At 34.7% G+C, this 24,987-nt stretch overlaps 1 protein-coding gene across 1 annotated transcript in view; it reads right to left on the bottom strand.

Moving 5' to 3' along the window:
• LOC149801912 (unconventional myosin-IXb-like) overlaps nt 1–24,987 on the bottom strand; it is a 333,412-nt gene that overhangs the window by 245,319 nt on the left and 63,106 nt on the right. The window contains exons 4-6 of the mRNA XM_089956299.1: nt 22,879–22,941; nt 10,390–10,489; nt 4,414–4,514 (exon numbers count right to left, since the gene is read on the bottom strand). Coding sequence (XP_089812425.1) covers nt 4,414–4,514; nt 10,390–10,489; nt 22,879–22,941 — 264 coding nt within the window. The remainder of the gene's footprint in view (nt 1–4,413; nt 4,515–10,389; nt 10,490–22,878; nt 22,942–24,987) is intronic.

The raw sequence follows: 24,987 nt of genomic DNA, 5'->3' as shown, positions 1-24,987 counted from the left end.
CAAATGTTGTCTTCTTTATATGTTTATCTAAGAAGCCATGTAAATGACTCCCTTGATTACTCGCAAACCAGCTTATAATGCAGGGTCAGTCATGGCTCCAATTTTTTTTACTGGAAAGTACCACAATTTTACCCCTACTTCATGAACATGAAGAAAATGGCAATTAAAATTAGCAAATGAAACCTTGACATGTTACTCGTTTTATCATTACTGTATTTACCGCATATGTTGGGACACGATAAAATAATTATTTTTTTTCCTGTCCCAGAACTTACGGTGAAACATTTTTTTCACTTTGGTCATATGTCCCAAGACTTAAGAAATGAAATAAATTGGTATTGCATTTGTGCTCTCCCCCCCTCCAACTGCACGTCACAATAAAATAGATAAATAAAATGCTTAATTGATAATAAAAAGAAAGAAACTAACCTTGTGTTGTTATCATTTATTCCTTTTTTTCAACATAAGCATTAACGAAAAAAACATTTCCACGAAATCCGTATAAGTAGCGTAGGCTTCCATACTGTAGCGTGTATCAATTATGTCCGATACCACATACCATGTTGTTCATTGACATGAACACTGAGAAACAATTGTGTGTGGTTGTGCTCAAAGGTTTGAACATGTTATCCGACTGAAAAATGGAGCCAACAAAATCGCATACAAGAGGGAAATAGTCAACTGATATCTTGAAGACGCCATTCACGCATGACACGGTGTTGGGTGCAAAATAATCAAGATTGAATTATATCCAGGTCTACTGTATGACAATATCTCGCAAAAAAAAATCATCATTTGAAAACACATTCACTTGAGTGCAAGTGACAGTCTTTCCACCAGCTAGGGTTACATAATTATCCTTACTATAACAAGCACACATAAGCCCTGGTGGTGAATAAACACGACTGGCAGCAAGCAGTTAACTCCATCTTTGAACCTACCGACAGGACATCAAAGACAAAAGGTTATTTTTATTACAAAGCAGGCGATCTCAGAAGCCGACCCCGGTTACTTTATTTTGTAAAGGATATCAATACAAAGGTTATTTTATTGCAAAGCAAGCCGACATCGGAAGTTGACTATGGATTCTGTGAAGTGAGCCGATTTTTTTTTTTTTTTTGAATATACAAAGACGGCTGAGATATGGAAGCATACTTGGGTTCCTTTTCAACTGCATTCACAGGAATTTTGAAAATAAATTGAAACAATGGAACGAATTTTAAAATGACACAATATAGTGCTTTGTGCACAGATGTCGATGACCCAGCGTCACCCAGAATATTTGGAGAAAATAAAATCATGTGATGAATTCGTTAAGGCCAGAAGAGAACTATACTATATGCCAGTATCTCATAAATAAAAATCATTATTTTAAAACACATTCACTTGAGTGCAAATGACAATCTTTTCGCCAGCGTGGGTTACATAAGTATCATTAATATTTACCCGCAGACATCAGTGCACCTTTGTATTAATTATTACTAAAGATGCCAAGCACATATAAGCCCTGGTGGTAAATAAACACAACTGGCAGCCAGCAGTAAACTTCTTTGAACTTGCCAACAGGACATCAAAGACAAAGGTTATTTTTATGACAAAGCAAGCAGACCTCAGATGCCGACTACTGGATTCTTTTAAGTGTGCCGATTTATTTTTTTAGCTTTGAATATACAAAGACGGCCGAGATATGGAAGCTAACTTTTGTTCCTTTTCAACAGTATTCACAAAAAGTTTGACAATAAAGTAAAACAATGGAACAGTTTTTAAAGTTGCACAATATAGTGCTTCGTGGGCGAACATCGATGACCAAGCATCATCCAGAAGATTTGGAGAAAATAAAATGACGTGTTGAATTCATGATGGCCAGAAGAGAAACAGATCATTTCACCGACATTATGATCATTAACATGGATGAAACTCTAGTGTACTTTGATCGCATTCCTGGATGGACTGACAATAAGATGGGCATCAAAAGTGTGAGAATTAGCAAGACTGTGCAGATTTGAAAAAATCTTCCTTTTGTTCTTGCAGTTTCCACTTCAGGTAGTGTGTTGCCTCCAACAATTTTTCACGGTATGAGAAAGTTAAAAAAGTATTCATGTACCAAACTAATAAACCGTACATGTGCAGGAGAAGGGTTGTGTTGATGAGATGCTGCTGCAGTGGATTAAAGAGTTTTATCTCAAGTACAGTTTTATATTTAAAAAATAAAATTTCAGTTGGATTGGAATTTCCGACATGTAATTTCTGAATGATTTAAAAGGTGTCCCACAACTTACGACTCAAAAAAACGATGTGTCCCAGAACATACAGTGCACAAAAAAATTACTTTTAAAATTAATTTATGGTGTCCCAACAAATACGGTGTCCCAACATATGTGGTAAATACGGTAAAATCAGTTTATATGATCTGGAGATCTGAATCAACATTATGAAATTATAAACTTTTAATAAGAAATCATGTATAATATTAAAATTTCTTTCCAAACATTCTTGTTACTCTGTAAATAACAATGCAACGAACTTTTGATCAATGAAATTGCCACTAACGCCTACTTGAGTCAGTACTTTAATAACCAAATACCACTTAAACAGCTGATTTTTTTTTATGAAGTGAAATGCCTGTTTAGTTATATCTTTTAGTTCAGTTTAAGTGTACTGATCATAAATACAATGTGCCATGTTGTATACAAATGTGAAATATGTCAATCTACCATAACAGCTATGTCCATGAGCATTTCTGTCAGAACCTAATTAAGTGCAGACAGTGTTTTGATACCTAATTTGTGTAAGCACTTGTTGCATTGTTGCACTGAATAAAAGCTGACCTCCTTGTATTACCACATTAATTACGTCTTTGGTATCAAATAAAGGGGATGGACTAAATGAAAAGTTAAAAGGTATGCAAATCCAACCTGCGTAAGAGATGGCAGCCCCGGTCTAGTGTCAAGTCCACTTATTTCAAGCGATCAATCAATCACTGTTACAATATTTTTGTAGAACAAAATATATTTAAACTACCTTAGCATACTCATTCACAAAAATGATCAATGAAAGCATGACAACCATGCAACATAAATACTTGATGACGTAAAATTCAGTTTCACAGAGAAGTTTTATTGATGCAAAGCTAATTTCAGAGTGTGTAGTTAATTTGTAATTCCTGAATAGGCACTCATAGATTTCCTCATGAATGAGAAGTTTCACTGTTACTTGCAATGAAATCATGGCATCAATATTTTGTTACAGAACAATACAAAAAATTTTACTTTTGACGATGACAGCTGTTTCATGAACTAAATGTTCCATATTTTTTTAATAAAATTAATCTTGTTTGACAGTGACTTTGAATCAATAACTAGTCTGGTTCACTGCTTAGTATGCTCCTTGTGTTGCATTCCACTATAGCAGAGAGCAAAGCAGGGAACATAAGGATCAGGGAATCAGATTACTCAATAACAACATAAAGCAGTGATGTATACATAATGTTTTTGCGTACACGTGAAGGTTGTTGAAACCAGTTGGAATAATGCTAGTGATCTCTCAGCGGTTGGACATCTTGAAATTAAAGGTCATTTTTACATAAAACTGAATAACTTCGTTAGAAAAAACGCTTTATTGACAATTATTCCCAATGCGATTTTAAAACAAGTACTCAGCCATTCAACTTACCAGTTTGCTACCCCCACCCCCAACCCTGCAGTTTTCTCGATGTCCAGTGAGGATGGTATCGTTCCCTATTGTTATGGAGGTCCCTCGATAACATGTGCCTTCGTTTATAGTGTGGTCTATGTTTTTGGATCCCGTTGTGCACAAGTTATCGAAGGAGAGGTGTATTAGAACATAATATTTTCATGGTTTTGACCCATTTTTGTATCAAGCTTACATGTGGTTCTTTAAGTAAAAGTCTAAAGTCTAGTGGTGGAGTCTATTGTTTCAGTATAATCATAACAGGGATGAGTAACTCTTGTGACTCACTCATCCCATGGACAAATGCTCGGGAATTTGTTTTCCTGAGCCCTGATTATAGTTTGCCGAACTCCACAACTGTGAAAATAGAATTTATATTCCATGTAAATACACATCAGAGATTAGAAATGTAAAAAAAAAAAAATTTTTACTTGTCAATATCTCTTTTTGTCCATGACCAGTTGAAGACAAAGGACAAATTATGGACTTAAAATATCCTGTAATGCAGAAATGAAAACAGGGTAAAAATTAAAAAAACATTTCATGCACAAGTGGTGTAGACAGGATAGTGAAGATAATGAAAAAACCTACTTGTCACATTTTTTCTACCTGTAAACATCATAATTTACAGACAGTGGTTTTATAATATGACATAGGGCTAACCATTTATGGAAAATAAACAAAATTCAACAGCACAAGTCATGTTTGAGTAATTTTAGATACCTTTTCTGTGTGACAATAGAGAAGCCCACCAGTTCCATTGATTGTTTGAGTCGTGAGAATTCATTTTCCTCATCCACCTCCTCCAGTGTGGAACAGTCACTCTGTAAATTAGTGTTATGTCAAAATTAAAATAATATTCATTTTTTACAACAGACACCAACCTATATATTTCAATATTGCTGTATCACATTATCACAGCTTTTATAAAACATTCTCATTATTAATGGGTACCACTGTAATTTGCTGTCTACTAGTATTGCAATCTTTTCTCCAAAAATCCTACATTTTTCGCATTCAAATTGTTGTTTTTTTCATTTTCTACTGCCTGTTCCAAACATTTTGCCATCTGTTCAAAATCTTGACATAAACCTGTGAAATCTAAAAATATATGTTGTTTCACCTGCAATGAATAAAATCCCCCCTCAACTATGATCCTTTATTTTTAGAAAAATCATGCAAAATGCATACTGTTCTATTGCGGCCTTATGAGCAATTTTGAAAGAAACTCAACAAAGGCAATTATCACATTTACTGATTATTAGTGACCACTAATATTTTTGGACACCTAAGAAATTTTGCCAATATTTTTCCACTCCTCATAATTTTCAGGAAATACATTTATTTATGCACTTAAGTTTTTGGACACAATTGCAATTCTCCAAAAATAATACAAGATGCAATCACTAATATCATTTTCAGATACTGGAGAGACTGATTACTTATCATCAAAATCTGACTTGGACTAGTGACTTTCAAAATTTGGGAGAACCACACTTTATTATTAATTGGGCTACTGACACTTGTAATATAACAATAACCATTTCTTTTATCTACATTACTTACTTGCTGAGAAAAAAAATCATCATCATAAAATCATCAGTCAACCCTTTTAAAAAAACAGAACTTGTTTGAGTTCAACCAATCAGAATGCAAGATATGCTTAACATCTCTAGTGTGGCTAATACTAAAACCTGCACCTCATCACATACAGGACACATATACTGGAATAAGAGTCACTTGAAAATAACTTATATAACAAGAGGCCAAGTGGGCTTTAGGTCACTCACCTGGCTGACATCTGTCAGTCAAAAGCTTGTTAGCTTTAATGGTACTTTTAACACATTATTAGCAATATCATGCCAAAGAAATGGAAGACAAGTGCCTTTCTCGAGGACACACCAAGGCAGACCAGACTCATCTAATGAACCTGTGACCCTTGGATTACAAGTCCAACACTCCATTGGCAACTTTAAGCTGACAGTTGGTTAATGAATCTGGGTCAGTTGGATGCTTTCTTAAAAAAATTCTTCTAAAGCTGCTAACTGCACATTATCAAAATGATTGTTTCAAGGTTTCTCAAGTTCTTGTATTATCGCCATTTCTGAAGGCACTTAGAATCATTTGTCCAATAGTCAATAACTCCTATGCCAGAATGTTTTTCTGTCCACATTGGTCAAATTCTGTTCGATGGTTTTTGATAAAGTTAAGTAAATGTTTAGGTTTTTTTCAGTAACAGCATCCATATTTGATGGCAGAACAGCATAATGTGTAACAAGCTACTACGCTATAGCAGATCTGATCCATGCTTGTTAAGCTGTTTTTTTAATTAAAAAAAGTTATCCAACATTTATCTGCTTTCAGTAGCAGCAGCCATATTTAATGGCAGACTGGCATCATTTATATAAACTTCAAAGCTCTTCATGCCAGAAAGGTTTCTGTTGGGTGATTTTTGTGAAGTAATTTGAGCGATTTTCCATTTTGAGTAAATTACTTCACCGTCTCCAGCATGTATTTGGCATTCATGATACAGCCTTACTGTGGTTTATGTCCTACTTGGTCAACAGGACACAAATTGTGAATGCAAATGGAATACACTCCAGCCCAGTTAATCTATGTTGTGGTGTTCCACAGGGGTCTGTTCTTGGATCTGTTCTCTTCATTCTATACACTCAGCAGTTCTCAAGTGTCATAGATCATCATCCAGTGTCTCACCAACTGTACGCTGATGACACCCAAATATGCAAATCTAGCCACCCAACTGAAGTTGATGCTACCATCCAAGGTGTAGAGATGTGCATTTATTATGTGAAATCATGGATAACATTAACAAGCTGCAGATGAATGATGATAAAACTGAGGCCATTCTGACCACAACACAAAAGCTTTCTCATTCACATCCTTACCTCAAACAATAAATATCAGCAACACCAACATTAAATTCACACAATCAGTATGAAACCTAGTGTTACTCTGGACAGTACTCTCTCACTGCACCAACATGTCATGAACATATGCAAGGCTGCATATCTTGAGCTGAGACACATCAGCTCCATTCACAAATATCTTTCAGTTGATGCCACTAAAACACTTGTGTGTTCATTAGTACCTTCAAGACTGGACTATTGTAACTCAATTATGTCTGGTTCATCTCAATATCTGCTCCAGAAACGTCAGAAAGTTCAAAACACAGCTGCTCGGATCATACTTAGAGTACCACGATCAGAGCACACCTCCCCCCTGCTCTGTTCCCTACACTGGCTATCCATTCAATCCAGAATCAAACACAAAATTTGTTCCCTGTGCTACGTTTCACTGACGGACTCTAGTCCAACATACCTATCTGACCTCACCCATGTGTACACACCAGCAAGATACTTACACTCCTCTTCTGACAATCGTATACTCATTATTCCCACTATGAAAACAAAGTCATGTGGACGTTCTTTTACATACCAGGGCCCAGCAATGAACTTAGACACAAAGGCACAGTGATCCCATTCAAGAGTGCTCTTAAAACTCACTTATTTCGAGTGCAAGAACAAACTTAAAGACCTAATAATGTTTCCTACCTTAAATATTTTCAGCATGTTTTTATGTTTTCTAATTTCATGGTGTTTGTTTTTTGTAATCATATCATTATATATGTTTTTTTATGTTACAGGTGTTGTCTAATGTTGTAAAGTGCTTAGAGCTTCTAAAGATTAGGCACTATACGAAGTCCTCATTATTATTATTATTATTATTATTATATCTGATCATGTGTGGGCATTGTTTGTTGAACTCTGAAAGCACTTAAAACCTAAATGATTTCTGTCAAATTTGCTTTATTTCTGCTGAGTTGTTCTTGAGAAGGACTCATTTAAAGTGCGTTTTTTTTTTAAGCTTTAGCAATGGCAGTCATATGTGGCATCAGATTGGCATTCTTTGTGAAAGCCCTCTATGTCATATTTCATGTCAAATCTGGTGAAATTCTGTTGCATGGTTTTGTGAAGAAGTCATCTAAAGCCTTTCACTTTTATTAACAATGGCGGCCATATCTGATGGCAGTTTGGCATAATTTGTACAAAAGCAAAGCACTTTATGCCAGGAAACTTGGTAAAATCTGCTCAATTTCAGAGGTCTTTTTATTGTTATAACAATGGCCATATATGATAGCAGAATGGTAATAATAGTATAAACTAAATGTCTTCATACCAGGAAGCTTTCTGTCAAATATTATCTAATTCTGTTCAGCAGTTTTGGAGAAAACATTCAAAGTTTCATTTAGTAATTGCTGATATATGATGGCAGCATCATTTCTACAAACTTGAAAGGTCTTAAACCAGGATGGTCTTTGTCAAGTTTGGTTGATCTGGCAGGATTTGATAAGAAAAACTGACAAGAGTAATTGTTTACAGTCTTTTTCTATTTTTAGTAATGGTGGCATTATTTGCCATCAGATCATTATCTTTTAATGTTGTAAAGTGCTTAGAGCTTCTAAAGATTTGGTGCTATACAAAGTCCTCATTATTATTATTATTATTTTACCCAAAAAAATTAAGTCTTCAGGTTAGGATGATTTTGACAAACTGGATTAAATCCTGTTTAGCAGTTTTTGAAAGAAGTTGTTTGAAGGTTATACTATTGGTAGTATTGATGGCCAAATTTTTGGCAGATCAGAAGCTGATAAATCTATTAAAAAACTAGTCAAATGGGTTTTAAGAATAAGTTTAAAATACTAACTGTTAATGGACACATAATGCACAACATACAGACCCATACCACTAGTACAATTAGCCATGTGTGTTAGTTGATCTAAAAATTGATCAAAAATAAAATAATCAGAACCTTGCTTCATTTGTTTTATATGCTGTTTTGAACTGAAACTTAAAGGAATGTAATTATTTTTGTGATTGGTCTTGTACATTTCACTACCCAACTTCTAAAACCAGGATCAGTTTGTGACTTGGTAATATACTGATTCTGACTTTCTTGCCCCTTAAATATTTTATTTGGGTAATCATAATCAAGACTCATCCAGTTTCATCTTTTTTTCTTTATTTCTTTTTCTAATGACTAAACCTGAGAGCAATCAGATTTTTAGTTGAACAGACTTTCAGTGACAGTTGATATGTATAGCACAGCAAGTATTTTTGCTTCAAATGCTTTCATTTTCTTAAGGACTGGAATAAACAAGATGAAACTTTTCAAGTAATATCTACTGTCATCAACTTCCTAGCATATACAGTGTCAGAAAACAAGAAAAATGTTGCTGTCCTAAACAAACTGTAAGTAAGTTATGTCATACATACATTTAAGTAAACTTTAATCCAAAGCAGACACCACAGAGACCCTGAGATCTAACAATGACTCATTCCTGATTCCTATGTATATGTGACACAGTTGGCCTATATGAGAAAGCAATGTGGAATATGCCTATCCTATGTGTGAACTCAATGATGCTACACCTATTCTGGCAGTATATCAGAAAAAGAAACCAGAATTGATATTTTCTACATCAAAATGGTCTTATGAATATTCCAAAAGAGTATATACCCACCATGGCAAGTTCTTCTGTGGAAACCATCTTCTTTCAATCTGGTTGACCCTGTACATCCCCTTATCAAATTTCATGAATTTTGGGATTATGCATACAGGGTAATAAAAACCTATGAGGTTATGAGCTAAACACAAATAAACTTAAGACAAAATTGAACCAAACTCACTGATGGATAAAATATAGATCAGTGACCTACTTTTGTGATGAAGGTTTAGTACCCAGAACAAGATGCATTCCCCAACCAAGTTTCATGAATTTAGGTATAAAAGTAAATATAAACTTGAGCCAATAAAATGCAAAATGTAGGTCAAGGTGACATTCTTCTGTGGTGAGGGGCTGCGATATTAAGAGAGATACATACAATCATCTTGTTTGATGATTCTATCATGAACAGAGAATGAAAAATAAACTTAAAGCACAAAATTTAACTAAAGTCAGAGATGCACAAAATATATGTAATAGTGACCTATATTTGTGATTACAGTGAAGTTTACATCAAGATAAACTTCTTGCCAAGTTTCATGATTCCAGGTTAAGGTATGCCAGTATTGATACAGTGTGCAAAAAACATGTGCAAAGTTAGCCTCCCCAGGTGCCTACCTTGGGAGTAGGTGCTATGAAACTCACACCTGTTTCCTTGGACACAGGAAGAAAAAGTTTGTCATTCAGTGAGGGTGTACACATGTATACGCTTTTATCTGTACACTCAAGCATGCCAAAAATAGCTGTTTTACAGCTGCCTCAACTTCACCATGCAGTCTTGGACCATGTAGAATTACACTCCACTCTACTGAACTAGTTGTTGTTGTTGTTGTTGTAGGGTTTAACGCCATTTTTCAGCACATGATAGGCTATACATGGCAGCCAGTATTAATGGTGGAGGAAGAACCCAGAAAAACCCGGAAAGAACCACCGACCCACGACAAGCTACCGGCAAGCTTTCTCACATATCCACATTAGCCGAATCCGAGACTCGAACTCACGCAGACAGAGGTGAGATGGCAGTGATCCATAACGGAGAGCGCTTTAGACCACTCGGCCACTCGGGGCCCCCTACTGAGCTAGAGCACACTGATTAATAAAATGCATATCTTTTAATTCCATCCTAAAATTAACCTCCCCACCCCTTTAATTGGTTCTTAAAATGAATACTGTACCTGATTAAGGTAGAAGTAATCACTAGGTGCACCCAGATGAAGCTTCTGTCTTTCCAGATCATCTGCCCCTGCCAGCAAGTAGTAGAACACATGGTAATTTCTGAAATACAAACTAAACCAGCTGCAATTTGCTCATCATCATATTTTACATTACAACATCAATTCCCTTTGCTGTTACTCACTCCCCACCAACAAAACCAGTGGTTATAATGCAAAATCTGCCCCATATATGAGGCGTCTACTGTTAAGACAGCATAAATAAAGCATGGTTAAAAAATACTTGAAAATGTCAATGTAGCAAAATTGTGTGAACATCTGTCAATTAACCCTCTTTCAGGGATCAAAGGCGTGGAAGCCAGAAATGACACCCCTTTCACAGATCGGTACCACATGAGGCAAAAAAAAACTAGTAACATTGCACCTGCAGTTTTTCTGGGGATGTAGCAATTAGGGTTTCTGAAAAACAGTCATTTTTGAAAAACAGCTGTTTACTGTTTTCAATTTTCAAAAAACAGCTGTTAACAGCTGTTTTTACTGTTTTTTCCATGTTTTCACTAATTTTACAGTCAATAGCTTATTTTTGTGATGAACACCGTTTTATTATATATCTTTCGTGATAAGTTCTAAATCAATACATTTTTACTTCTTATAATAATATTTCAAGAATACAAGTGCATTAAGCAACTTGTCTGAGAGATGCGATCTTAATTTTGTACAGAAATTCATACAGACCGAAAAAACTCTTTCAACGTCCATTGATGTCGGTTTAATGGATAGAATTACGTTGTACAATTTCTGGAGATTTTCAGTGCGCTGGCCAGAGTTCCTGAAGAGCGTGAATTCGGACTTGAGCCATTTGAAACTGTCTTGCCCTCCGACTGCAATTGATGATCCATCTTTTTGAAGCAACAAATTCAATTCATCTTGAAGAGACAAGTTCACACTTTCAGCATCATTTGACGACTGTTCGACGACATCTTCAACATCGTTGACTTCAAATAGACGAGATGCTAGATTTCCTGCGACATTTAGCGTAGTTTTTGATGGGGCGACAGATGGATCTTTGAGACTGCGCAGGAGGTTCATGACATCATTGTTCAATCGCTCTTCAACGCGACACTTCAAATTTTCCATGAGCTTGGTACCAATGTCATTATTCAGGTTAGAGAGCTTGTTGAACATGAATTCTAAAATTGTGTCAGCACTCATCAATGTCGCGTCTTCTCGACTTAGATTCTCAACAGCAAGTTTCACAGGTTCCATTGCCTTCAGAAGAGTTTTGAGAGTGTCAAAATCCAATGTCTCAATGTCCGTTAGAAACAGTAAAACTGTTAGAAAAAAAACAGCTGTTTACTGTTTTTTGACTTTGGACGAAAAACAGCTGTTTTACTGTTACTGTTAAACAGTTACCAGAAACCCTAGTAGCAATGGACAAAGAGAAAGATGGACAGATGTTAGGACAGGAGTGGGCAAACTATGGCCTGTGGGCAGCATGCGGCCCACCAAGGGCTTTCATGCAGCCCGCCAAGGGTTTTCATGTGGCCTAGGAACAAGTCATCATTTGCACTGACTCTGTTTATGTTATTCTGTTTATCAAATAAATGTACTTCTTTTGAAGTTTAACTTTTCAAATATTAACAACATATTAACAACTGAAAATTAATTATGATGTTCTTTAGAAAAACCTAAAATTATTTTACCTAATGAACTATGTGGCCCGCGACAAGTTGTAAATTTGTGTATGCGGCAACTGCACTGGAAAGTTTGCCCACCTCTGTGTTAGGATGAAGCACTATTCTTGAAACTTTAAAAAAGAAGTTGGGGAATAATTTTATTTTCTTTTTACCTACCATTTATATAAAGTACTCTGTATACCTCATTACTGGTGTAATATATCAACTACAATTTACTTTGGTAATGCATATCAAATACAATTTTAGCATTTATCCTGAGGGTATCAGGGGAGGATAGTGTATTATAATCAAATGATTTACCCTCATGCAATAAAGTGTTTCTTATTATTGGCATTGTTATTGTTAGTAGTAGTAGACTTGTAGTATTCAACCTCTGTATAAGAAAGCAAGATAACTTCAAGGGAACAACACAAATACAGACCCTGGATGAACCACTACTTTTGTTAACCATTTGTATTCAATAACATGCCCATGCTTTATAAGTCATCTCCCCAAATTTGATTTACAAAACTGTGGCAACCATTTAATAAGGATATCAGTGTTTGATAATGAGTGAATCCCTATTCACTGATAAATTTATTATAGATGATGATATGATGATTCAAAGTTGCATATCTTTATGGCAAACAAATCAAGTCAGAAACAATATTTTTAACAAGAAACTCTTCTGAAAACTATCTTAGAAGCACTTATGAAACTCCTGCAGCCAAAAAACATGTTAAATGCTATATATATTGACTTATAAGTTGGATCCAACTGCAAACAACATAGATCCTGATCTGCCATAGCATACTGTGCCTGCAGATCAGGGTCCATATGTTTTGTTCTACTGATTACTCCAAGCAAAATGGACACAGATCTGCCGGCGCATTAAGCGAGAGCAGATCTAAGTCTGTGCAGTTTGCAGATGGAATCTATTACATCTACTTAGATCACTTCACTTAGTGATAGATCAATATTACAGTAATATGCAAGGTGTACTGGGATGCTAAACCAATCAACTGTCAATAGAATGCTATTCCCCTAATACAACTGGTCAAGAAAAGAGCTAGTCTAGTAAAATTGATATGAACAGTCCATTCTGGGATGATGGGGTAGGAGGTAAAGGATGTAGTCTGCCATGAGTAACATAAGGTAACATAAGGGACAATAATGGATCCTGATCTGCCAACACATTTGTTAATAACAGATTTGAACCTAAAGTAACCACAGTTTTGCTGTTTGTGGGCCTAAACTGACAAGAGAATATTACAGGTCAGCAACTAGTACAATAGTACAATTTCTATATCCTGACTGGTTAGTCAGTGGCAACATTCACACTACAGTGATGCCATTTAATCCATCATGGCTAGTTTTAAACATAGTTTTATATCTGTGTGGTGCATGATAGTTAGAAAGTAAACAATTTCTGTATAGTGAAATATGTACTTGAAGGACAGTAATGGGACATTATAACATCATCCCTTATATACAGGTGTCCTTTATATATAACATCAGTACAGTTATGAATGTATATTGCATAAAATGAGAAAAAAAAAGAGGTTCATATGGATAATTGGATTCCATCTGAACAAAATGTATTGCACTATTACATTCAATTTGAACTGATACTGTCAGAATCCAGTAGCAGTGGAAATGAAGAATGAAATGAAGAACAAATTAAAAATTAAACAAGAATTGTACTGAAAATGGTAATACACTAAAATGCCTTTAATCCTAGTCTTCAACAAATAATTTTTAAAATTGAAATTACAAAAAATTCATTTAAACACTGATGTTTAAGCAAATGTCAACAGAACATTACTTCAGTACTTAAAAGTTTTGTCAACAAAGATTTTGGGTGAAATCTAAATTATCATATATATATATATATATATATATATATATATATATATATATATATATATATATATATATATATATATATATATATATATATATATATATATATATATAGTATGTACGCTGTATCAATGATATACCACGAGATGTGTAAATTTTTCATTAAAAGGAAACGAGGCTTGCCCGAGTTTCCTTTTAATGAAAAATTTATACAAGTGGTATATCACTGATACAGCGTACATACTATACATATATTTTATTTATACCACATCAAAGTTTTCATTTTATATGGGAGATAAAACTGATGGCCACAAACAGTGCACTTTAGGGGAGTGAACTCTTCACAACCCCTCGCATGAATGTACGTCCAAAAAAGAAGTTCTGTAGTTATTCATAATTTCCTATACACTTCATTCATATTAATTTATATATGTTTCCTTTCGCAATATTAATGAAATGAAAACACAAGGCTGATAGTCAACATTCAAAATATTTTTAATAATGTGCATGCAAACATTGAATTTGCAGCGTTCGTTGTCATGAACAATAACAGGGTGGCCATTTGCATCTATAGCAACCGTACAATTCGAGCCAGAAACATCAAAATAATGAAGGAACAATAGGTAATTAAACGATTTAACCGTAACCACATTTCATTGATATCGTTTATGTCCATATTTCGCTATTCCTACTGACTGTGTGTCACTTTCAATAATTCTCCTACGTTTCACTGTGTGGACCCTGTTTGAGAATTCGCCTGTTGAAAGAAGTTGACCCAGTTAGGGATCTCGTTCATGTTTTCCGTTAGGTTCATAACAAACATATTTTGTACGGTGATGTTTGATCCGTAGAATGGGTTGCTGATAATCTTATTCTGCTGAATATTACAAGTTTGGGAACTTGATATACTGCAGTCTGCTGCTGTGCAGTTGGAAATTTCTTTCTTGTGGGGGTGGGGGTTGACATTATCATTACTTGGGTGGCCGGTGTTGCTCAGGTAATTGGAGTACGTCTGTTGTTGTTCTTCACTAATGTTTGAGTAGCTGTTTATAGACTGCACATTTTTGTGGCCAGAAATTTGCATGATATCAGTTGGGGGAATGTTTTTGTCTCTTAACTTGTGAATTAAGTACTTGCGGCTACTTGTGGTTGTTAATTTCTTTCTTTCTGTAATATTTTCCTTCTCTTTCCTTTATTTCATGATGCATCCAAGTTTGTTAATTCCAATGACTTGTTTCCTAATCCATTTTGTGTTTGTCGCTGAGATTGGCATAGTGTTGTGTGCAATATAGAAAGGATCTTCACATTGACAAACGTCTGCTTGTCTTAGCTCAGCATACCGTTTGTAGATAGCAAGTGGATCTCTCTCTTTGTTGTTTCTGTTTTCATACATTTTAGGATTAATATCCCTGATGTCCTTGAAATTGTCTCCTGTTCTTGTTTTTGTCTGCCTTTCATTGAGTTCAAGATACTCGAGGCCATTCGCATCCTTTTTTAGTGTAACATCCCCCATTTCAGATTGTAATGTTACGTCACTCCCCTCAAACCAAAATGCACAGAGTTATTAAACCACAATGTTTTAACAATGACTTCAGGGGTTTCCATCCCCAATAGTTCTTTTGCTATACAAGGCATTTATTTCTTCGTCTGTGATTAGCTGACTCCAATTGGGTTTATTTCCTTTTCCTTTGGATTTTAAATCTTTTTTCTTAGCCTGAAGAGCTTCCCTTGCTAATGCAAAATTTTTGTCTGTTCCTCTCATGGTTGTACTTACATATTTCTTGATTTTAAGGTGGTGATCAATGGAGCTGATGATGCTTCTTAAGCTCTGTTCGGTTCAATCCATCTTTTCTCCTAACACTGAGTATAAAACCAGCCAGGTGCTGAACCAATTCAGAGGGGTGTATCTTGTGTAAATTTCTGAATTCATTTTTTACTGCAAGAATTTTGTCACTAGCCTTACATCAAAAAGTGTCTTTTTAAAGTGTTTGCATTCTGCTTACTTTCTATAAATTTCAGTATTTTGTCAGGCTCATGGTGTACAAATCTGTCTTCCCCAACAAGCTCACATTTGGACACAGAATGATCATTTTCATTTACAAATGTTTCAGCCATGTCTCTATCAAACTCTCCAATTAACACGCAGTTTAGTAGATTAAATGTTGCTTCATCAATTTGCACTTTATCTGATGTCATTGTTTTCTTTTTTCCACAGAGTTGCAGTATTTGACTTGCGCCAGAGGGAGAGACTGGAAACAGCAGTGTTGACAGAGATGACAGCAGACAACACAGGGTGGAACTCAATAAAATTTATTTCCTGGATTGAGTATGGCTTGGATTATTTTGAATAAAAATGTTAGTTTTTATAAAAATATTTTACATGAAAATCATATTCTTGTTATTTTCTCCTTTTTAATTGTAATATTCCAAGAAATTCATATCCATGTTTAGAGAGTAAAATAGCTATAAAAACATGATCATTATGCGTATTCATATGCCATGGGCAAATCACAATTTGATATACCAACACTATTGGTATATCAAGTTGCTTTATACCAACACTTCAAATGCCATGTTATTTTTAATGTATATGTGTGTGTGTGTGTGTGTGTGTGTGTGTGTGTGTGTGTGTGTGTGTGTGTGTGAACTGCTCTTATTTGTAACCTAGAATCTTCCTTTATATGGCAAAGATTACACTATCATAATAAAACAGGGTCTTTGTAATGCTATATTGACCTGAACCAGAATTAGACATGCTTATGTGCATTACTAACCCTTAAATAAATTTTCTTACCAGCCAGCATTACATGTTGTGCTTTAATATGTATGGATTTAAACTGAGATAGAACTGTATTAACATTATAATAAATCTGAGCCAGATACAAGCATACATACACAGTAGTGAACTGTTTAATTTACAACATATTCTAAGCCACCATTTTGTTTATCGGGGGGGGGGGGGATTACTGCACTCCCATCTGACTGAAGCAAGATAGTATCAGCTATGAAATCAGGCAAAAGGCACTTATGATGTAATGAGATTTAGTGTGATAATTGTCCACTTAGTGGTTAACTGTCAAGACCAGATGACATTCAAAAATCTATATGTATTTGACAGCACCTGTGGTCAGCTGCAAGGGAGGCAAATCTGTGCACATGCAAGGTCATGATGTCTGCTATACTTATTTTTGTTCATTAAAACACAGTCTGCCATTTGCATTTGACAGGTTTCCACTAAATAAATGGCATTAATAGGCAGATTTTCACTGGCAATTCCCCAAAATATATTAATAATGGTGTCCACTATATGGGTTCTCCACTATGGCAGGTTTCACTAACTGATAATTTTTGCCATAGGTTTCTGCCATCTCTTCGAGCATGTTGTATGTTGGATCTTGTGGATGTAATGAAGATGACTGTACAATGAACACAGTTGTTGCCTTTCACAACAAGCCAAGCCATCTGAAGTGGAAAGGCAAATTTAGATCCTGTCTAAGATTAATGTTTATCTAACTAGACTACAGCTAGAGCTATGTGGTCCAGTGAAGAAATATTATACATGATCTATTTATTTTACCTATCAGCAGCTGGCTATTTATAACCCTAATCAACCACTAGTTTATGAACTGTTTATCCTGGCTTCCAAGACACAGCCAGTAAAACAGCACACAATTATGCTCTCCAGTCAAAACAAGAACCCTAAGGTCATAACTCTGAACCTGAACAATTCTGCCTCTATTTCATCCTGGCAATAAATACTGACTAGTAGATTACTTCTGTTAAGCAATAAGCTTCTAAACAGCCATATTTGCCAGTGTCCATAAAACAAAAATAAATAAAAAACAACAACAAAATTAATATGTATAAAGTTTGTTGTTGTTGTTGTTGTGGGGTTTAACGCCATTTTTCAGCACACGATAGGCTATACATGGCGGCCAGTATTAATGGTGGAGGAAGAACCTGGGAAAATCTCGGAAAGAACCACCGACCCACGAGAAGCTACTGGCAAGCTTTCTCACATACCCACATTGGCTGAATCTGAGACTCGAACCTGCGCAGACAGAGGTGAGATGGCAGTGATCCGTAACAGAGAGCGCTTTAGACCAATCGGCCACTCGTGGCCCCGGTAACTGGCTTACATTGTGACAGTGCCCACTGTCTTAAAACAATCAATTAACTTCTACTGCTCAGAATTGGTCACCAAAGGTAAGAAGGGGACTGGTTCAAATTTTGAAGCATTTCTTTCTAAGCTTTAAAACACTTTTATGTAATAAATATGTAAAAGTAAATATTTTCTTAAAGGTTATAAAATGGCAAACAAAGTATATCATACTTTAAAACAAATTCACAGAAGGAAAGAAATATCTTAAATCACGAGTTTCACCCAGTGTATTATCAATAATTTATATAGTCCACCTCTATGAAGCATTTAGACGTCACTAGCTACCACTGTAAATGTTAAACAAATTTTGACTAGAGTGATCTTGGCATTGAAATGCCCTTTTTCTAACTGAACTGTGTGTATGTGTGCTGGTGGTGGGAGGGCTTTTTATCTTGACAATGAACTTTTAATTGACACTCTAAAGAAGGTATTGTCATTAAACCAGGTACCATACACACGTCAAATTGCAAACAAGAAAGATCCTGAACTGCTGCAACATAATGCAACTGCAGATCATGGTCTATGACGTTTGTTGTACTGATTACTCCTAACACACTGCACAGACCCAGATTTGGAGGCGCATTTTGTGACAGTAGATTCTGGTCTGTGCAGTTTTGCTCACCTTATAAGCAAGTACATACAATACATACAAATTAGTCCAATAACATGAATCCCCTCGCAATGTTTCATTATTTCACATATAATTTAATTATGCATAGTGCAAAAGGCCTATTTGGTCATGAACTAAGTGCATGAACTTAACCCCATAGCTAGTAAAATGTGAATGTGAGTCACAGTAACCTTTCGTTGTAAATGTGTGCAACGGAGATGCTGACATCATACAGTTTGATCATTTCTAGCATGAACAAAGCTTGCGAAATAAACTGAACACAAAATTCAATGAAAGTCAGTGATGCATTAAATATGGGACAGTGACCTACTTCTAAACGAGGATGTAGAACAATAATAGCTCATCTTCCCTGCACAGAGCTAAAAATATTAAATTTTGAACTATTGTTCAACAAAGATTTTGATAATTTTTAAAACAATTATTTATACTATATTTTGTGATTAGTGTAAAACAGGGTATATCTTATAGTCAACCATGTCTGGGATTTAGATAAAAATCTTTTGTCTGTTATAGCTAAGTAATTTATCAACAATTTTTTTATATAAATAGTACCATATATTAATTACAAGTCCATTTCATTTCAAAGTATATATAATTAAAATCCTTGATACAGATCACTAACTCCTACACCAGTCTATAATATCAGGTTTAAAAACATCTGTTTACTGGTGTTTGCAAATTGTCCAATCACATTTTATCAAAAACTTTTAATATGAATGACCATAAAGTCTCCTCTAAGGAAGTTCAACTCAAATTTTGAAGAAGTTCACACTTATAATTTACAAATGAAATTTATTCTCCCTTTCAAGATCTATGTAAGTATATACATTTTTATATATCAATATGTTGAGAGTCCAAAAAGAAATCTGAAAAATGAAGGCACGTGTTTGTGAGTTTAACAATTAACCACAGGGTTAACTGTATCTCTATAATATCATGTAAACTGGCATTTATTATACAAGATCCAATTAGAGTAACAATTCTCAGATCACAGTGCTTTTATTTGATTCTATGCAAAGTCAATCATAATCTTCAATTTTGTGTCTTTACATTTTGGGCAGACTCCAGGTCATGACAGCAATTCAAGAGTCTGCACAAGACTGGATATATGGTGCTAATTAAAAGTAAAGTTATATAATTGTAAATAAAAAGAATTGCAAAAAAAAAATATACATCTAGGAAGAAAAAGCCTTCCAAACTTAGAAATTCCTCAAAGAGATTGATGCTCTACTGCAAAGAATTTCCACAAATTCAAGATAAGACCATTTTCTTTTTAACTGCCAAGTGGTAAAAGCTTAATTCTCTGATATTCCTGAGTGGTGAGATTTTCAAATTAGCTGCTGGGACAGCCATAATGGATGTAAGATTGGCACCATTTTAATTTTGGACAAACTAGACAGCATTAGAAGAGTTTTGGTGAAAATCCCATGTCAATATGGCTATTTAAGCATTTAGCAGATTTATAATCTACAGCAACCATTTTCTCTTTGGTTTTGACACTGCAAAAGTTTTCAGAATAATTTTCTGGTGATGAGTTTCTGGAGAATGTTTAAACAAATTGGCATGGTGGTGTCAAATTTATTGGATTTCTTGAAGTGGTTTTTTTTAATTTGTTTTCTACTGTTTTTCTGTACCATATTTCATACTGATGAGTCAAGAGTTCAATCTTGAGATACAGGATCTCCATGTTTTCCTTTTATATCTCAAGTTATTGTGAGGAAACCATTTTTCTTCTCTAGGTCATCGTGACCTAGATCCTAATATTTTTAGCCTGAAATCAATGGAGTTCTCCCTTACCCCATGTGCCAGCCATCCACAATGTTTGGTAACTGTCGATGATGGATTCAAACTGTTGTGCATGAAACGGTTGGAGATCAACATAAAATAATATGGTGAATGATGAAAATGAAGATGTGCATATAAAAGCTAGGAACATGGACCCTTCCAAATAAATGTAAACATGAAGTACTACAAGATACAATTTTGTAACATGTATAAAAAGCTCTCAATATAATGCAGAATACAACTGACCATTCTGAGAAACAGTATCGCTTCAGTATCTTTTAAGTCTGATACGAGAGAAATAACATAAACATCTAACATGAATGGGGCAAATTTTAAACATATACAAATATCCCTCATTATAACACCATTCATTATAAAGTGATTCAGGATATAAAACAGTTCAGCTATGGACCCAATGACCAACATTAAAACAGTGCACTTCAATTGGTCTATCAAATTTGTGACAATTATGAGTTGATAGAAAACAAGAATCTTAGCATTGCACGTTTATTTTCTTTGCCATTATTTGACAAATTAAGTGCACAATATATATATATATATATATATATATATATATATATATATATATATATATATATATATATATATATATATATATATGAAGTAATACTATACAGTTCACTGACATTTGCTTATTATCCCTACTCCACCCACAACACCTCGTACTGTACATGCAATCATCACATTTTCACTTGTTCCAAATACACCACAGTTCAGAACACAATGTGGTCAGCAGTATCAGACCCCATCTACCGCATTATAACCAGGGAATGTTGTAGTACCATACCACATTATAACAAGGGAAAGTTGTAGTAAGATACTGCATTATAACAAGGAAGAGCTGTAGTACCAGTAATGTTTGAAGTTTTAGCAACTGATCTGAAAGATACTGACTTTCAATAATTGTAACGCAACACTTTAACAACCACTGCATTCACCACAGAAAAATAGATACCTAAAGTACTTTTTGCAATTTACAAGCTTTAAACATAAAATGAAATCTTAATTTTAAAAAGTGCATGTATCCTTATAGCGAGAAAGAGCACACATATGATTGTACAAGATAAAATAAGTATAACACACAACATTCATTCCTCTGATGCTTAGTGTAATGTCTAATCTGTTTCATTTACCCTAATTCTATTCTGGGGTACTATCTTTCCATACTTTAATCAATTATCCTTTGGTAGTGTACTGACGAATCTCACTGATGTGCCTAAACATCCAAACTGTACACATTCAAGAAGAAAATGTAACAAGAATCCCTTGATTGGACTGACGGTCAACTGGCTGAAAAAGAATTTCCAGGAATTCCAGATGTGATTATTTTGTCCTTTTAACTGTAGATTGTTGAAACCATCTTTGATAATCTTCAGCAATAACAAGAGTTTCAAATTAACTGCCTTGGTGGACATATTAAATGTCACCTTGGCACCATTTTCATTTAGGACCAACAAAGCATAGTAAGAAGTCCAGTTTTGGAAGATCAACAATAACAATATTTTCAAGACAGATGCCATGGTGGCCATATTGGATATCAGATTAGTGCGATTTGTAATTGGTACCAACTGGACATCTTAAATTGTCTTTTGGTGAAAACACAATGTCAGTGTGACCAACCATCTAGGATAAGTAGTGACAAAAAAGATTTTCAAGATGACCATTGTGGAAGTCATATTAGAAGTTGAATTGGCACTATTTTCATTTACCACCATAAGGTTTTTTTGTGTGAAAATCCCATGTTGATACAACTATCCAATCAAGAGGTGTAGTCATAATATTTTCAAGATGGCTACCAGAGAGTGGCCATACTGGACATCAGATCAGCACTATTTTCATTTTGGACCAAATATACATCATAAATCTTCTTGTGTAAACCCCATGGCAATATTACTTGCATTCAGGAAACTTAGATATAACAAGATTTTCAAGATTAGGACCAACTAGACATCATAATAAGTATTTATTCAATTTTTCAGCACATGTTCTGAAATACACTGTAGGTCCAGTCAAATTACCTTTCACAATGCCACAGGAGGACAACAATAATCTGCAATAATGTCATTGTGAAGAACTTGACACCAAATTATGGAATAGCTGTGGGATGTGTGTTCTTTTTCATGTTGCAAATTTTTTTTATGTCTGTATTCTAGCTAATTAAATATTTAGCTTTGGAAAGTGAAACTGACATCCACTTGTCATAAATAGACGAGTGACTCTTTAAAGGAAAATTCAAAGCCTCAAAAAGCTGATGGCTTCTGTGATTTCCGAATTAGATTCAATAAAACTATATCTGCCCACACTGTGTACTAGTACACTACAACTGTACAAATATTTATGAACTGGAAACTTACCTTTCATTCTTAGCTTGAGATACTATTCGGGATTTTTCTAATAAATATTTCTCTACTATAGCTCTGCAACAAAAAAAGATAATTCAATACTGTAAATTTATAATATCTGTAAATAACTTTTCTTTCAGTCATTTATTAAATTTAAAAAAGGTAAACATTTCTCAACTTTAGCAATGCAAAACTGAAAACAATAATCCAATTCTGTAAATTTATATTGTCTGTAAATTATTCTTCCTTCAGTCATATATTAATTTTCAGAAAGGAAATACCGAAGTATTAGTTATTCAAACATGCCATGCCTCTTCCTTAATTTTTGCACAGAATTAAAGTTTAAGAAAACAGCATCTTCATTAGCAGTCAGCAGTGACCTTCTCCTCCAACTACTGTACTGTCAACTAATATTCTGCTCAGAATTCAAGTTTGAGCACATGTCCAGTGTACACATTAACAGCTGGGTACCACTTTAACCACCCAACCCCAGCCCTCCCTCCCCATCCTGTAAACTGTTATAGACTGTAACACTGTAGCCATCAATTTTTGCAACTCTAACATTTTTGTTATATTGTTGGATCAAGCAACCCTTGTACTTTTGCAATATGAGATCATAGGTTAGTTATTAAATTCAAGTATATTGCAGGGTAGGATGAATAAAATGGTATTTATTTGTTGAGAAACTAAAGGAGCTTAGCATTCAAGTTTTCTCTGGCAAATTTTTACCCTTTGAGCCCCACAAACTCCAATACAACTAGAATCACACAAAATAATACTGTCTGATTTATACTGCAGCTTTCCTACAGACTTTTATATGATAAACTCACTTATACACCCTGGTCACATTTCCCTCTTGTGCCACATTTCCCTTAATTCAAGACCATTCTTCATCGTTTTGACACACATTTTGGACCAAGCTGAAGGCAGAGAGGAACATGAAGAAATTGTCTAGCCCTATAGTCAAGGATCTTCTAAAATGCTATGTCCAAGGAAGATTTTTTGACCATATGATACGGAAATGTGCCTGCTTCTTGACAACATTCTGCTGAAAAACAAGTGCCATTATTTCATCTGCTGAAGAAAAACTGACTTAGAAGTGCAAGACTTTCTAACAGTGTTTTAATTTCTTTTTTGAGCCTAATGACCATGTTTCTACATTTTGCTAAGTTTTGCCACCCTTAAAAAAATCATGGTGAAACTCAATTATGTCATCGCGATGCTGATTTGAGTCTCAAGTTGATTGGTAACCAGTAAAGGATAATATAATAAATATAATCAATATTCAATGATGTTCATTTTATTATACTGTCTGAATTAACGTTAAAAAAAAATATTCAGTCTATCTCACTGTAATCTACAATTTTACTTATTATGATTCCTTTTGTCCTTTTTGGAATACAGAGTTTTAATGTTCATATACTGTATGGCATGACAAATACCAGCTGATTTTAATCACCGTCTTTTATGTTACCAAATTAATCAATTTAGAAAACTATCTCTCTCTCATAAATCAATTTCACCAGACAAGAGAAACTGCATTAAAGAAAATTCAACTTGGTTGCACCCTTCTGTGGCATACCAGTTGCTGGTACCCCAGAATTCAGACACTGGAAAGATTGGTGGAGAAAGTCACTATCATACAACAAAAAGGAATTATTTATTATAAGACAGCTAAACAGAGTGCTCTTTACTGCCAACTGATAATCCAGAAATATTATTCTCATCTGACATATATTTTATACATGCATACTGTAATATTATGTAATTTTTTCAGTCAATACTCCTTAAAGTATTAAAGAACAGATCGTTTTACACATGTAAACCAGTCCTTTGCTTATAATGGAAAATTTAAGATGGAAAACAGAGGAATAAATGTAACTAAAAGCTGAATATTAATGTCCAGCTGAAAGGTCATCACAAATATGATACCATATTTATCCAATGGTAAGACGCTGCCTGATAAGACCCCCCCCCCTTACACAGAGTTACCAAAACCCATATTTTGCTGCTAATAAGCCAGACTCACCACCACCTTTTGATGAAATTATTAATCTGGTCCCCCCGAGGCTTATTGTAGAAGAAACTGTATACATTCAAGCCAACTGACATACTGGGGCT

This window comes from Sinohyriopsis cumingii, chromosome 4 (assembly GCF_028554795.1).
Source record: "Sinohyriopsis cumingii isolate HCF-2022 chromosome 4, ASM2855479v2, whole genome shotgun sequence".
NCBI classification, from domain to species: Eukaryota; Metazoa; Mollusca; class Bivalvia; order Unionida; family Unionidae; genus Sinohyriopsis; species Sinohyriopsis cumingii.
This window is presented reverse-complemented; position numbering and strand designations above follow the sequence as displayed.